This window comes from Oncorhynchus clarkii, chromosome 18 (genome assembly GCF_045791955.1).
Source record: "Oncorhynchus clarkii lewisi isolate Uvic-CL-2024 chromosome 18, UVic_Ocla_1.0, whole genome shotgun sequence".
In the NCBI taxonomy this organism is placed as follows: domain Eukaryota; kingdom Metazoa; phylum Chordata; class Actinopteri; order Salmoniformes; family Salmonidae; genus Oncorhynchus; species Oncorhynchus clarkii.
The window spans coordinates 7,078,687-7,095,796 of NC_092164.1; the positions used below are offsets into that span (position 1 = coordinate 7,078,687).

A 17,110-nucleotide genomic window follows, 5' to 3' on the forward strand; every position below is an offset into this window, starting at 1 on the left:
ATATCAATGATGTTTCTCATGCTGCGGGCGATTCCCTGATCCACCTCTACGCAGACGACACCATTCTATATACTTCCGGCCCGTCCTTGGACACTGTGCTATCTAACCTCCAAACGAGCTTCAATGCCATACAGCACTCCTTCCGTGGCCTCCAACTGCTCTTAAACGCTAGTAAAACCAAATGCATGCTTTTCAACCGTTCGCTGCCTGCACCCGCACGCCTGACCAGCATCACCACCCTGGATGGTTCCGACCTTGAATATGTGGACATCTATAAGTACCTAGGTGTCTGGCTAGACTCTAAACTCTCCTTCCAGACCCATATCAAACATCTCCAATCGAAAATCAAATCAAGAGTCGGCTTTCTATTCCGCAACAAAGCCTCCTTCACTCACGCCGCCAAACTTACCCTAGTAAAACTGACTATCCTACCGATCCTCGACTTCGGCGATGTCATCTACAAAATTGCTTCCAACACTCTACTCAGCAAACTGGATGCAGTTTATCACAGTGCCATCCGTTTTGTCACTAAAGCACCTTATACCACCCACCACTGCGACTTGTATGCTCTAATCGGCTGGCCCTCGCTACATATTCGTCGCCAGACCCACTGGCTCCAGCTCATCTACAAGTCCATGCTAGGTAAAGCTCCGCCTTATCTCAGTTCACTGGTTACGATGGCAACACCCATCCGTAGCACGCGCTCCAGCAGGTGTATCTCACTGATCATCCCTAAAGCCAACACCTCATTTGGCCGCCTTTCGTTCCAGTTCTCTGCTGCCTGTGATTGGAACGAATTGCAAAAATCACTGAAGTTGGAGACTTTTATCTCCCTCACCAACTTCAAACATCTGCTATCTGAGCAGCTAACCGATCGCTGCAGCTGTACATAGTCTATTGGTAAATAGCCCACCCATTTTCACCTACCTCATCCCCATACTGTTTTTATTTATTTATTTTTCTGCTCTTTTGCACACCAATATCTCTACCTTTACATCTGCATAATTGTAATTATTTGCCTACCTTCTCATGCCTTTCGCACACAATGTATATATAGACTCCCCTTTTTTTCTACTGTGTTATTGACTTGTTAATTGTTTACTCCATGTGTAACTCTGTGTTGTCTGTTCACACTGCTATGCCTTATCTTGGCCAGGTCGCAGTTGCAAATGAGAACTTGTTCTCAACTAGCCTACCTGGTTAAATAAAGGTGAAATAAAAAAATAAAATAAAAAAATACACAGGATGATATGTAAAATATGTAGTAAAAGCTAGGGGTAGGACACATGCAATCACCATGACAACTACTTAATCTATTGTAGTAATGGGATGCCTTTCACATTAACATCCATCTATGTCCAGTCAGTTAGGGAGGTGGTCAGTTCACTATCTTTCCAACAATGACAACCCTCTCTCCCTCTCTCTTTTTCCCTGACTGTATGTATTTCCTGTTCCCCTCCTCCCTCCTCCCCTCTGACAGGTGAGAGTGATGGATCGCACAGAAAACCTCTGCTGGCACTGCAACACCATCCCAGACTGCCATTGTACTGGCTCCAGTCTGCAGCCAGAACCAGAGGAAATTAGTTTTTTCCCCACTAGCACCGGGAGAGGCAGAGGGCAGTGTTCACAAGGAGCTAGCAGGGGTTCATCCAACGGGAGAGGTCAAATGTAATTACAGGAAGCCTCCGCTGGATTGGTTACTTACAGATGTGGCCAAATGTTGACACATTGCACTTTACAAAAGGAGTGCAACCGAGTAGAATGAGCTGTTTTTTCTTTTCAAAACTTGTTCAATTGCTAATTTTACCCTGCAGGCACCTGCAACTTACCACAGGTGAGATAAATTACACAGTAAATGAGAATCATTGCCTCCAACCAAGTTAATTAGAATTTTGAATAATTTAGTCTAGGCCAATCATTTTTTTTTCAATTTCAGTTAGAATCCCCCCCCCCCCCCCAAAAAAAGAAATTATTTGAGAAGAAAAGGTGAGTCATGCAAGGGTGCCAATATATCATGCAAGGGTGCCAATATATCATGCAAGGGTGCCAATATATCATGCATTGGTGCCAATATATCTGACTGCATCTGTACAGTATAAACAGGGGGTAATGACATGGCAGATTAAGTATGGTGTTATTCATGAGTGAATGAATAAATGCGCCAGGCTAAATGGCATATATTATAAATGAATGTACATATTAAATAATGATATGCTAATATGTATTAAACCCCATATATCAGTAGTCATAACACTGTGTATGTATGGTGAGGTGTCATGGCATTGGCTGTTAGAGGTGGACAGGATGTGGAACCTATGGAAGCTACAGGAGTGTAAGAAACCTTATATATCAGTAGTCATTATAGTCATAACACCACCATTCTTCATACTGTACAGTAAGATGTGATATCATTATAGTCATAACACCACCATTCTTCATACTGTACAGTAAGGTGTGATATCATTATAGTCATAACACCACCATTCTTCATACTGTACAGTAAGGTGTGATATCATTATAGTCATAACACCACCATTCTTCATATTGTACAGTAAGGTGTGATATCATTATAGTCATAACACCACCATTCTTCATACTGTACAGTAAGGTGTGATATCATTATAGTCATAACACCACCATTCTTCATATTGTACAGTAAGGTGTGATATCATTATAGTCATAACACCACCATTCTTCATACTGTACAGTAAGGTGTGATATCATTATAGTCATAACACCACCATTCTTCATACTGTACAGTAAGGTGTGATATCATTACAGTCATAACACCACCATTCTTCATACTGTACAGTAAGGTGTGATATCATTATAGTGATAACACCACCATTCTTCATACTGTACAGTAAGGTGTGATATCATTACAGTCATAACACCACCATTCTTCATATTGTACAGTAAGGTGTGATATCATTATAGTCATAACACCACCATTCTTCATACTGTACAGTAAGGTGTGATATCATTATAGTCATAACACCACCATTCTTCATACTGTACAGTAAGGTGTGATATCATTATAGTCATTACACCACCATTCTTCATACTGTACAGTAAGGTGTGATATCATTATAGTCATAACACCACCATTCTTCATACTGTACAGTAAGGTGTGATATCATTATAGTGATAACACCACCATTCTTCATACTGTACAGTAAGATGTGATATCATTATAGTGATAACACCACCATTCTTCATACTGTACAGTAAGGTGTGATATCATTGGGTGTCTGAGGTCCTATGGAAGCTACGGAGGGCTGTGGGGTGTAGAAGACCTCATATATCAGTAGTCATAACAGTAATAATGCCACCATTCCTGCATGTGACTACTTCCTGTCTGGATCAGTCAGACCCTGCTAGGCTGCAGGCCCAGACGGCATCCCCAGCTGCGCCCTCAGAGCATTCGCAGACCAGCTGGCTGGTGTGTTTACGAACATATTCAATCAATCCCTATCCCAGTCTGTTGTTTCCACATGCTTCAAGAGGGCCACCATTGTTCCTGTTCCCAAGAAAGCTAAGGTAACTGAGCTAAACGACTACCGCCCCGTAGCACTCACTTCCGTCATCATGAAGTGCTTTGAGAGACTGGTCAAGGACCATATCACCTCCACCCTACCTGACACCCTAGACCCACTCCAATTTGCTTACCGCCCAAATAGGTCCACAGACGATGCAATCTCAACCACACTGCACACTGCCCTAACCCATCTGGACAAGAGGAATACCTATGTGAGAATGCTGTTCATCGACTACAGCTCGGCATTTAACACCATAGTGCCCTCCAAGCTCGTCATCAAGCTCGAGACCCTGGGTCTTGACCCCGCCCTGTGCAACTGGGTACTGGACTTCCTGACGGGCTGCCCCCAGGTGGTGAGGGTAGGCAACAACATTTTCACCCCGCTGATCCTCAACACTGGGGCCCCACAAGGGTGCGTTCTGAGCCCTCTCCTGTACTCCCTGTTCACCCACAACTGCGTGGCCACGCACGCCTCCAACTCAATCATCAAGTTTGCGGACGACACAACAGTGGTAGGCTTGATTACCAACAACGACGAGACGGCCTACAGGGAGGAGGTGAGGGCCCTCGGAGTGTGGTGTCAGGAAAATAACCTCACACGCAACGTCAACAAAACTAAGGAGATGATTGTGGACTTCAGGAAACAGCAGAGGGAACACCCCCCTATCCACATCGATGGAACAGTAGTGGAGAGGGTAGTAAGTTTTAAGTTCCTCGGCGTACACATCACAGACAAACTGAATTGGTCCACCCACACAGACAGCATCGTGAAGAAGGCGCAGCAGCGCCTCTTCAACCTCAGGAGGCTGAAGAAATTTGGCTTGTCACCAAAAGCACTCACAAACTTCTACAGATGCACAATCGAGAGCATCCTGTCGGGCTGTATCACCGCCTGGTACGGCAACTGCTCCGCCCACAACCGTAAGGCTCTCCATAGGGTAGTGAGGTCTGCACAACGCATCACCGGGGGCAAACTACCTGCCCTCCAGGACACTTACACCACCCGATGTCACAGGAAGGCCATAAAGATCATCAAGGACAACAACCACCCGAGCCACTGCCTGTTCACCCCGCTATCATCCAGAAGGCGAGGTCAGTACAGGTGCATCAAAGCTGGGACCGAGAGACTGAAAAACAGCTTCTATCTCAAGGCCATCAGACTGTTAAACAGCCACCACTAACATTGAGTGGCTGCTGCCAACACACTGACTCAACTGCAGCCACTTTAATAATGGGAATTGATAGGAAATGATGTAAAATATATCACTAGCCACTTTAAACAATGCTACCTAATATAATGTTTACATACCCTACATTATTCATCTCATATGTATATGTATATACTGTACTCTATATAATCTACTGCATCTTTATGTAATACATGTATCACTAGCCACTTTAACTATGCCACTTTGTTTACATACTCATCTCATATGTATATACTGCACTCAATACCATCTACTGTATCTTGCCTATGCCGCTCTGTACCATCACTCATTCATATATCTTTATGTACATATTCTTTATCCCCTTACACTTGTGTCTATAAGGTAGTAGTTTTGGAATTGTTAGCTAGATTATTTGTTGGTTATTACTGCATTGTCGGAACTAGAAGCACAAGCATTTCGCTACACTCGCATTAACATCTGCTAACCATGTGTATGTGACAAATAAAATTTGATTTTATTTGATTTAGAGGACAGAACATTTGGCTTCTTCCCAATTAACTGTCACTAAGATGATTAGCTTCAGGTAGAATACTGATACAATATTATTGTTATCTTCTGGACTTTGCCCTCACCAGTAGATACATCCACTTTCCAGAACAAGAAGAGTACAGGAAGTAGTTTATAAACAAAGAAACTTCGTAAACATTGCAAAGGCAGGTTTGAGTGAACTGCAGCTGTATAAGTGGTGGGGCATTGAAGAGGGTGTGTGGGAGTGGTCTTCTTACCGTTCAGTTTTGTAGCTGGAGCATCTTTCCAGTGGGATCTTCAGCACCCTGTCGCTAAGCCCCACAAACAACGACCTATCGCTGTGGAGGATTTGAAGGCTCTTGATTGGCTCGCTTTCGCCCTCGGGGAGGAGCCTCATCTCTTCCAGGTAACACCCCCGCATGCTCTTATTGGTCGTGGAGAGGGCCTTCAGGATGGTGCCGTATTCTTTTGGACAAACAGACAAAATGAGACATCTAGCTTCCGTTTCCCTCCCTCCCTCTCTCCCTCTCCCTCTCCCTCCCTCCCTCCCTCACCAGTGCCGATGTACATGACGTGGTAGAGGGTGTCTCGGCCCTGCACGATGTCCACCACCAGCTTGGAGAAACGGATGTTGTCCTGGTACAGGAGGGGGTCGGTGGAGACGGGCTGCACCACGTCAGACATGAGGAAGAGACGCTGCGCGTCCTGCAGGCTGCGCTCCGTCTGGTTCTCCCCTGGACCTCGCTCCTCCAGGGTATCACACTGAGGGGGCAGACAGGGGGAAGGACAACTTTTTGATTAGTTTTTTCCCCAAATGTTTTTCCTAAATTATACTAATTTATTTTGCAATAAACCAGAGATCACAAGGTGGAGCCTAGGAGCTTGATGAAAGGCTCATTTGAGTCATTGACCAGTGGAATCAGATTTGATGAAAGACTCTTTTGCGTCATTGACTAGTGGAATCATGTGTGATGAAAGGCTCATTTGAGTCATTGACCAGTGGAATCAGATTTGATGAAAGACTCTTTCGCGTCATCGACTAGTGGAATCAGGTGTGATGAAAGGCTCATTTGAGTTATTGACCAGTGGAATCAGGTGTGATGAAAGGCTCATTTGAGTTATTGACCAGTGGAATCAGGTGTGATAAAAGGCTCATTTGAGTCATCGCCTCATGGAATTAGGTGTGCTAGTTCAGACATACGTGAAACATCTTGGTCCCTGAGTAGAGGGCTGGGAAACAGTGAAAGAAGGAATCTAGTAGAAGACCAGACAGTAGACTTTGCATCGTCCCCTACCTGGAAGTTGGGGATGGGGTTGGGGGTGGAGAGCCAGCTTGTACGAGGGTTCTCCTGGTAACGGAACGGTCCGTTGAACGCCTGGGTGATGGCGCTGAGGTTGAAAGCACACACAGCCGACGCAGAGATGCTGTTCCTGTTAGGAAGAGAGGGACATAAAGACGTCAGGAAACCGTGACTCAGAGGCCATGGCAGTGAACCAATCGATACGTTTTTTTAACGGTGAGCGAGCGTTGTGCCCTTTCCTTTTCAATGAGGATCAAATGTTTTGGTTGCACCTCGACTCGCGTTGGTTGAGTGCCGTCCACTTTTTTTCAATCCAATCCACCAAATGTATCTATAAAGCCTTTTGTACGGACATCAGCAGGAAAAATACAGCCGCCGATTTGAGACAGGAAACCACTGTTCATAAAGAACTGAATTGATGCGTAAGACCTACTTATGTTCTTAGTTCAAAAGAGAGCTTAATGACGTCTACAGTATACAGAGACATTTATCTATCAATTATAATAGTTATCACTACGAATATAAGGTACAATATGGCACATAATTGGATAATAATTGGATAATGACAGGATAATGACAGGATAATGATTTTTGATGATCTCCCAGTGCTGGCACAGACATGTCTTTCTTTCCTATAGACCTGTGCTCCCATCTCATTCGTAAACAATCCTCACAGTCATTCAAACCTCTCAGCTGCAACACAGACAAAGGTATTCACTGGTAAAAGGAGGGAGGGTAGAAAAGGGTAAGTAGAAAAGGACTAGGAAAAGGAACTGCAACCGAAACACAAGGCAAAACTCATAGTAATAGAATCTACAGAACATTCAAGTCAATGATGTCATAATGGGTGGACTGGCAGCCATTGCGAGTGCACCGGTGTAACAGTCAAATTGCCAGGGTCAGAGGTTCCAAGCCCTTTCTATAGATTCTATTTATATGGTAAAAACCCTCCGAATCGGAGAAGAACCAGACACACCACGTCTTCATCACTAAGGTCTTTCAGAGTTGTTCCTGTTATCCCTGGAGGATACCTGAGATCACTATCGTTTCAATGCCTTGCAGCCTGTCTTTTGTCTGTGCGACTGGGATAAGATGTCTTTCTCAATACCTCAGAGTTTACAAGCCTTTTAGCTCTGCCCTGGGTGAGTCCAAAATGGACCTCAGACAGAAGAGTGCTTGTGCCAGTAATATGGGCCCAAATTGATGCTACCGCTCTCTCTCAATAGGACCATTAGTACAGGTATGAAAGGAACCATTGGGGTACTGTACTGAATCAGACTGTACTGTATCAGACTGTACTGTATCAAACTGTACTGTATCTGACTGTACTGTATCTGACTGTACTGTATCTGGCTGTACTGTATCTGACTGTACTGTATCTGACTGTACTGTATCTGGCTGTACTGTATCTGACTGTATCTGACTGTACTGTATCTGACTGTACTGTAGCAGACTGTACTGTATCTGCATGTACTCTATCTGACTGTACTGTAGCAGACTGTACTGTAGCAGGCTGTACTGTATCTGACTGTACTGTAGCAGACTGTACTGTATCTGCATGTACTCTATCTGACTGTACTGTAGCAGACTGTACTGTATCTGACTGTACTCTATCTGACTGTACTGTAGCAGACTGTACTGTAGCAGACTGTACTGTATCAGACTGTACTGTAGCAGACTGTACTGTATCAGACTGTACTGTAGCTGACTGTACTGTATCAAACTGTACTGTATCAAACTGTACTGTATCTGACTGTACTGTAGCTGACTGTACTGTAGCAGACTGTACTGTATCTGACTGTACTGTAGCAGACTGTACTGTATCTGACTGTACTGTAGCAGACTGTACTGTATCAGACTGTAATGTATCTGCATGTACTCTATCTGACTGTACTGTATCAGACTGTACTGTATCTGCATGTACTCTATCTGACTGTACTGTAGCAGACTGTACTCTATCTGACTGTACTGTATCTGCATGTACTCTATCTGACTGTACTGTAGCTGACTGTACTGTAGCAGGCTGTACTGTAGCAGACTGTACTGTAGCAGACTGTACTGTAGCTGACTGTACTGTATCAGACTGTACTGTATCAGACTGTACTGTATCTGACTGTACTCTATCTGACTGTACTGTATCTGACTGTACTCTATCTGACTGTACTCTATCTGACTGTACTGTATCTGACTGTACTATATCTGACTGTACTGTATCTGCATGTACTCTATCTGACTGTACTGTATCTGACTGTACTCTATCTGACTGTACTGTATCTGCATGTACTCTATCTGACTGTACTGTAGCTGACTGTACTGTAGCAGGCTGTACTGTAGCAGACTGTACTGTAGCAGACTGTACTGTAGCTGACTGTACTGTATCAGACTGTACTGTATCTGCATGTACTCTATCTGACTGTACTGTATCTGCATGTACTCTATCTGACTGTACTGTATCAGACTGTACTGTATCTGCATGTACTCTATCTGACTGTACTGTATCTGCATGTACTCTATCTGACTGTACTGTAGCTGACTGTACTGTAGCAGGCTGTACTGTAGCAGACTGTACTGTAGCAGACTGTACTGTAGCTGACTGTACTGTATCAGACTGTACTGTAGCTGACTGTACTCTATCTGACTGTACTCTATCTGACTGTACTGTATCTGACTGTACTGTATCTGACTGTACTGTATCTGCATGTACTCTATCTGACTGTACTGTATCTGACTGTACTCTATCTGACTGTACTCTATCTGACTGTACTGTATCTGACTGTACTGTATCTGACTGTACTGTATCTGCATGTACTCTATCTGACTGTACTGTATCTGACTGTACTCTATCTGACTGTACTGTATCTGCATGTACTCTATCTGACTGTACTGTAGCTGACTGTACTGTAGCAGGCTGTACTGTAGCAGACTGTACTGTAGCAGACTGTACTGTAGCTGACTGTACTGTATCAGACTGTACTGTATCTGCATGTACTCTATCTGACTGTACTGTATCTGCATGTACTCTATCTGACTGTACTGTATCAGACTGTACTGTATCTGCATGTACTCTATCTGACTGTACTGTATCTGCATGTACTCTATCTGACTGTACTGTAGCTGACTGTACTGTAGCAGGCTGTACTGTAGCAGACTGTACTGTAGCAGACTGTACTGTAGCTGACTGTACTGTATCAGACTGTACTGTATCTGACTGTACTGTATCTGCATGTACTCTGACTGTACTGTATCTGACTGTACTGTATCTGCATGTACTCTATCTGACTGTACTGTAGCAGACTGTACTGTAGCAGACTGTACTGTATCAGACTGTACTGTATCTGACTGTACTGTAGCAGACTGTACTGTAGCAGACTGTACTGTATCTGCATGCACTCTATCTGACTGTACTGTAGCAGGCTGTACTGTATCTGACTGTACTGTATCAGACTGTACTGTATCAAACTGTACTGTATCTGACTGTACTGTATCTGACTGTACTGTATCTGACTGTACTGTAGCTGACTGTACTGTAGCAGACTGTACTGTATCTGACTGTACTGTATCTGACTGTACTGTAGCAGACTGTACTGTAGCAGACTGTACTGTATCTGCATGCACTCTATCTGACTGTACTGTAGCAGGCTGTACTGTAGCTGACTGTACTGTAGCAGACTGTACTGTAGCTGACTGCACTGTGTCAGACTGTACTGTAGCTGACTGTGCTGTAGCAGACTGTACTGTAGCAGACTATACTGTAGCTGAATGTACTGTATCTGACTGTACTGTAGCAGACTGTACTGATCTGACTGTACTGTAGCTGACTGTACTGTAGCTGAATGTACTGTATCTGACTGTACTATAGCAGACTGTACTGTATCAGACTGTACTGTAGCTGACTGTACTGTGGCTGGCTGTAGCTGACTGTACTGTAGCTGACTGTACTATAGCTGGCTGTAGCTGACTGTACTGTATCTGACTGTACTGTAGCAGACTGTACTGTATCTGACTGTACTATAGCTGGCTGTAGCTGACTGTACTGTAGCTGGCTGTAGCTGACTATACTGTATCAGACAGTCCTTTATCAGACTGTACCGTAGCTGACTGTACTGTATCTGACTGTACTGTAGTTGACTGTACTGTAGCTGACTATACTGTATCAGACAGTCCTGTATCAGACTGTACCGTAGCTGACTGTACTGTATCTGACTGTACTGTAGCTGGCTGTACTGTAGCTGACTGTATTGTATCAGACTGTACTGAGGCTGACTGTACAGTAGCTGGCTGTAGCTGACTGTACTGTAGCTGACTGTATTGTATCAGACTATACTGAGGCTGACTGTACAGTAGCTGGCTGTAGCTGACTGTACTGTAGCTGACTGTATTGTATCAGACTATACTGAGGCTGACTGTACAGTAGCTGGCTGTAGCTGACTATACTGTATCAGACAGTCCTGTATCAGACTGTACCGTAGCTGACTGTACTGTAGCTGACTGTACTGTGGCTGACTGTACTGCAGTGTGTAGGTTTACATCATGTCTCTAGGAGGAGAGGTAGATGGGTTAGAAGCCTACCACACTAATATAGTGTGTTATAACTACTGGCACTGAGTCTAATAGAGAGGGGTTCTGAACAGACCAAGGAGAAGGAACATGGGACTATAGACTGGCAGAGAGGGGTTCTGAACAGACCAAGGAGAAGGAACATGGGACTATAGACTGGCATAGAGGGGTTCTGAACAGAACAATGATAAGACACATGGGACTATAGACTGGCAGAGAGGGGTTCTGAACAGACCAAGGAGAAGGCACATGGGACTATAGACTGGCAGAGAGGGGTTCTGAACAGAACAATGATAAGGCACATGGGACTATAGACTGGCAGAGAGGGGTTCTGAACAGACCAATGATAAGGCACATGGGACTATAGGCTGGCAGAGAGGGGATTCTGGGTGTTGGTTCTGAACAGACCAATGATAAGGCACATGGGACTGTAGACTGGCAGAGAGGGGATTCTGGGTGTTGGTTCTGAACAGACCAATGATAAGGCACATGGGACTATAGGCTGGCAGGGAGGGGTTCTGAACAGACCAATGAGAAGGAACATGGGACTATAGACTGGCAGAGAGGGGATTCTGGGTGTTGGTTCTGAGCAGACCAATGATAAGGCACATGGGACTATAGGCTGGCAGGGAGGGGTTCTGAACAGACCAATGATAAGGCACATGGGACTATAGACTGGCAGAGAGGAGCTTCTGGACAGGATATGATGCTTTGGGCTATGCACAGAGTAGGACCGTCAGACTGACTGACAGACAGACAGCAACCCAAAACCTGACAGGGTTAACTAACACAAATGGTTCCCCACAATCGATTTCCACAACCCTTTGAGTTTGAAAACTATTGAAGTGTTTCACAGTCACACAGAAATGCTCTTAACTGGTCATCCTCCAACACCGTTCTTCCTGGCGGACTAAAGCGTCTCTCCCAGACAAGGTTCTGCTCTGTCACTAAGCCAAGGACACCAACACAGACAGAGACGGGAGAAGAAAAGACTAGAGAAGTGATTTTCACTTCCCTCCTCTCAGCATTTGTCCAAACAGCTTGAAATGTGTAATATGCTTCTTAGCATCTGTAAAACCTTCAACAGGATGCCATTAGGGCAATGTGTAAATATATTGACTAAAACAAAGTAGGACTGGATAGATGGAGAATAAAGCTGTGTGTAAGTGAACTTGTGCGTCTGTTGTGTGTGTGTGTGTGTGTGTGTGTGTGTGTGTGTGTGTGTGTGTGTGTGTGTGTGTGTGTGTGTGTGTGTGTGTGTGCGTGTGTCACTCACACGTTGGTGGTGAAGATACCGTAGATGAGGTCCTGTTCGGGCAGATAGAAGGTGCTCTGCAGCTCGTTATAGTAGAAGGGGATCTCTCCTGACCGCGAGCAGTTCAACCGCGCCTTCATGAACGTAGTCCAAGTGTCCTCCAATAGGAAGCGACCGCCCACGTCGTTCTTACAGACCCGGGCAACCCGGGAGAACACGGTGCGACCGCAGTCGTGTTCGACTGCGTTCTCTCTCAGGAAGAAATAGGTGAAGAGACCCACCTCGTAGACTGAGATAAAGTGAGGGTCTGGAGGAGAGAGGGAAGGAGGGAGGGGAGGAGGGGAAGAAGAAGAAGGGAGAAGGGGAGGGTGAGAGGGAGGGGAGAAGACAGGAATAGAGAAAGAGAGGGAGGGAAGGTGTAAGTTAGACATGAGATATGGTATTTCAGCTCCAAACGGCTGATGCAGCAGCAGGAATGTGAGCAGTGATGTTCTTGGCATGGAATCAGTAGTTTTCTCTTCCTTACACTTTCCTATTACCATTAGGACTCATCCTCTAGGATTCCTTTCCTATTACCATTAGGACTCATCCTCTAGGATTCCTTTCCTATTACCATTAGGACTCATCCTCTAGGATTCCTTTCCTATTACCTTTAGGACTCATCCTCTAGGATTCCTTTCCTATTACCATTAGGACTCATCCTCTAGGATTGCTTTCACGTTAGAACATAAGGAGTGCCTCTAGCCAGTTACAGTTGGCTGTTCAGTAATGTATTGGCATTGACATAGAATTGCTAGAATGCAAATACCCCATCAAGTCATGTTCCCTGATGGGTGGACCGGCAGCCATATTGAATGTACCCATAACCAGGAAGCAAAGCAGGAAGTACAGTCATGATCCAATTGTAATTCTATTCCTACACTATTAGACAAAATAGTTCCAAAAGAGTTCTTTGGCTGTCCCTATAGGATAACCCTTTTTGGTTCTAGGTAGAACCCTTCTGGGTTCCACGTAAGAACCCTCAAAGGGTTATATATGGAACCCAAAAGGGTTCTACCTAGAGCCCAAAAGGGTTCTACCTGGAACTGAAAAGGTTCTACCTGGAACCAAAAGGGTTCTCTTTTTTTCAAAGAGTGTATGGTACACATGAGTGTTTACCGTTGAGCCATTTGGAGTTGTACTGAGCTGTTCGCAGCGGCGGCATGTTACCAAGGCTACGGTAGATGACGGGGTCACGACCCGAGAAGTCGATGACAGTGGCGGCGTAGAGTTCGCCCTTCTCTGTTACCATGGCAGTGGAGTTGTGACGCGGGTCGTAGGGGCATCTCGCCACCCCGTTCACCGTGTCCATCACCCGACTGATGTTTCCTATCTGGAAGAGGATGGAAGAAGGGTGAGGATAGAGGGTGTTTAGATAGAGGTATGTCCAGATGTCCATACTAGGATCCTAAACAGCAGGAACAGGCCACTCCAATCAGCTGCGGGATGATTTTTGTCAGAGCGGATGTCAGGGGCCCGGAACATAATTATTATAATTTTTACACTGTAAATAGACCACAACTAAGCCGAAAAAATTATTGTATTTGAAAATAACAATCCCTTCATACGTTGATTACATTGAGACACAATCATGTCTCCTTTTTTACTCGTGGGAATACTGGAGAACAGATTTCTTCCGGTTTTGGCGCAGACACCTGCTATATAGTATGCATGGCCAAAACATTACTTCACACTATACTGAACAAAAATAGAAAAATGGAAAGTGTTGGAAAGTGGAAAGTGGAAAGTGTTGGTCCCATGTTTCATCTGCTGAAATAAAAGATCCCAGAAATGTCCAGAAATGTTCCATACTTATGTGGGGGACAATAAAAGGCCACTCTAAAATGTGCAGTTTTGTTACACAACACAATGCCACAGATGTCTCAAGATTTGAGGGGGGTGCAATTGGCATGCTGACTGCAGGAATGTCCACCAGAGCTGTTGCCAGAGAAGTGAATGTTCATTTCTCTACCATAAGCCCACTCCAACGCCGTTTGGTAGCAGGTCCAACTGACCTTACAACCGCGAACCACGCCAGCCCTCATCCGGCTTCTTCACCTGCGGGATCGTCTGAGACCAGCCACCCGGACAGCGGATGACACTGTGGGTTTGCACAACCAAATAATTTCTGCACAAACTGCCAGAAATCGTCTCAGGGAAGCTGATCTGTGTTCTTGTCGTCTTGACCTGACTGCAGTTCGGCGTCGTAACCGACTTCAGTGGGCAAAGGCTCACCTAGGATGGCCACTGGCACTCTGGAGAAGTGTGCTCTTTACGGATGAATCCCGGATTCTACTGTACCGGCAGATGTCAGAAAGCGTGTCGTGGCGTCGTGTGGGTCAGTGGTTTGCTGTTCAACATCGTGAACAGAGTGCTCCATCCTGTCACTCCTCTCTCATCTCCCTCTCCAGTTACTCCTCTCTCATCTCCCTCTCCCTCTCCTGTTACTCCTCTCTCATCCCCCCTCTCCTGTTACTCCTCTCTCATCTCTCATCTCCCTCTCCTGTTACTCCTCTCTCATCTCCCTCTCCCTCTCCTGTTACTCCTCTCTCATCTCCCTCTCCAGTTACTCCTCTCTCATCTTCCTCTCCCTCTCCTGTTACTCCTCTCTCATCTCCCTCTCCTGTTACTACTCTCTCATCTCCCTCTCCTGTTACTCCTCTCTCATCCCCCCTCTCCTGTTACTCCGCTCTCATCTCCCTCTCCCTCTCCTGTTACTCCTCTCTCATCTCCCTCTCCCTCTCCTGTTACTCCTCTCTCATCTCCCTCTCCCTCTCCTGTTACTCCTCTCTCATCTCCCTCTCCCTCTCCTGTTACTCCTCTCTCATCTCCCTCTCCAGTTACTCCTCTCTCATCTCCCTCTCCTGTTACTCCGCTCTCATCTCCCTCTCCTATAACTCATCTCTCATCTCCCTCTCCTTCTCCTGTTACTCCTCTCTCATCTACCTCTCCTGTTACTCCTCTCTCATCTCCCTCCCCTGTTACTCCTCTCTCATCTCCCTCTCCTGTTACTCCTCTCTCATCTCCCTCTCCTGTTACTCCTCTCTCATATCCTTCTCCTGTTACTCCTCTCTCATCTCCTGTTACTCCTCTCTCATCTCCTTCTCCTGTTACTCCTCTCTCATCTCCCTCTCCTGTTACTCCTCTCTCATCTCCCTCTCCTGTGTTAGTCCTCTCTCATCTCCCTCTCCCTCTCCTGTTACTCCTCTCTCTCATCCCCCTCTCCTTTTACTCCTCTCTCATCTCCCCTCTCCTGTTACTCCTCTCTCATCTCCCTCTCCTGTTACTCCTCTCTCTCATCCCCCTCTCCTTTTACTCCTCTCTCATCTCCCCTCTCCTGTTACTCCTCTCTCATCTCCCTCTCCTGTTACTCCTCTCTCATCCCCCCTCTCCTGTTACTCCTCTCTCATCCCCCCTCTCTTGTTACTCCTCTCTCATCTCCCTCTCCTGTTACTCCTCTCTCATCTCCCTCTCCTGGTACTCCTCTCTCTCATCCCCCCTCTCCTGTTACTCCTCTCTCATCTCCCTCTCCTGTTACTCCTCTCTCATCTCCCTCTCCTGTTACTCCTCTCTCTCATCTCCCTCTCCCTCTCCTGTTACTCCTCTCTCTCATCTCCCTGTCCTGTTACTCCTCTCTCACCCCCCTCTCCTGTTACTCCTCTCTCATCTCCCTCTCCCTCTCCTGTTACTCCTCTCTCATATCCCTCTTCCTCTCCTGTTACTCCTCTCTCACCCCCCTCTCCTGTTACTCCTCTCTCATCTCCCTCTCCTGTTACTCCTCTCTCTCATCTCCCTCTCCTGTTACTCCTCTCTCACCCCTCTCCTGTTACTCCTCTCTCATCTCCCTCTCCTGTTACTCCTCTCTCTCATCTCCCTCTCCTGTTACTCCTCTCTCACACCCTCTCCTGTTACTCCTCTCTCATCTCCCTCTCCCTCTCCTGTTACTCCTCTCTCTCATCTCCCTCTCCTGTTACTCCTCTCTCATCTCCCTCTCCTGTTACTCCTCTCTCACCCCCTCTCCTGTTACTCCTCTCTCATCTCCCTCTCCTGTTACTCCTCTCTCTCATCTCCCTCTCCTGTTACTCCTCTCTCACCCCCTCTCCTGTTACTCCTCTCTCATCTCCCTCTCCCTCTCCTGTTACTCCTCTCTCTCATCTCCCACTCCTGTTACTCCTCTCTCTCATCTCCCTCTCCTGTTACTCCTCTCTCTCATCTCCCTCTCCCTCTCCTGTTACTCCTCTCTCTCATCTCCCTCTCCTGTTACTCCTCTCTCAACCCCCTCTCCTGTTCCTCCTCTCTCATCTCCCTCTCCCTCTCCTGTTACTTCTCTCTCATCTCCCTCTCCCTCTCCTGTTACTCCTCTCTCTCATCTCCCTCTCCTGTTACTCTCTCACCCCCCTCTCCTGTTACTCCTCTCTCATCTCCTTCAACTCTATCTTCATCCTCCTCTCCCTCTCTCTCTCTCTCACCTGCCGGGTGGTGCAGACGGGGGTAAAGGCGTTGGTTCCACAGGTAAATATCCGCCTCCCGGTGATGAGCAGGACCCGGATGTAGTTCTGACATTCATCCTGCGGGGACGGGAACACGGGAGGTCAAAGATGTCATAACACCACCATACAATAGTCTATTCATTTCTTCCTGTACAAGGTTAGTACAGCTTCTAGTACACTTCATTGAAGCTATCTAAATATCTCTGGTGAGGGCAGCCCCTTTAATGTAGAAT

The 17,110-nt window shown here is 46.0% G+C and overlaps 2 protein-coding genes across 2 annotated transcripts in view; both read right to left on the minus strand.

Annotated features, from left to right (window-relative positions):
- The window catches only part of LOC139372956 (general transcription factor II-I repeat domain-containing protein 2-like), a 979,173-nt gene that overhangs the window by 158,301 nt on the left and 803,762 nt on the right, over nt 1-17,110 (minus strand). The window lies entirely within an intron of this gene.
- LOC139372424 (semaphorin-5B-like) overlaps nt 1-17,110 on the minus strand; it is a 107,724-nt gene that overhangs the window by 34,763 nt on the left and 55,851 nt on the right. The window contains exons 6-11 of the mRNA XM_071112136.1: nt 16,857-16,955; nt 13,507-13,720; nt 12,370-12,655; nt 6,531-6,666; nt 5,790-5,997; nt 5,493-5,700 (exon numbers count right to left, since the gene is read on the minus strand). Of these exons, the coding sequence (XP_070968237.1) occupies nt 5,493-5,700; nt 5,790-5,997; nt 6,531-6,666; nt 12,370-12,655; nt 13,507-13,720; nt 16,857-16,955 (1,151 nt within the window). The remainder of the gene's footprint in view (nt 1-5,492; nt 5,701-5,789; nt 5,998-6,530; nt 6,667-12,369; nt 12,656-13,506; nt 13,721-16,856; nt 16,956-17,110) is intronic.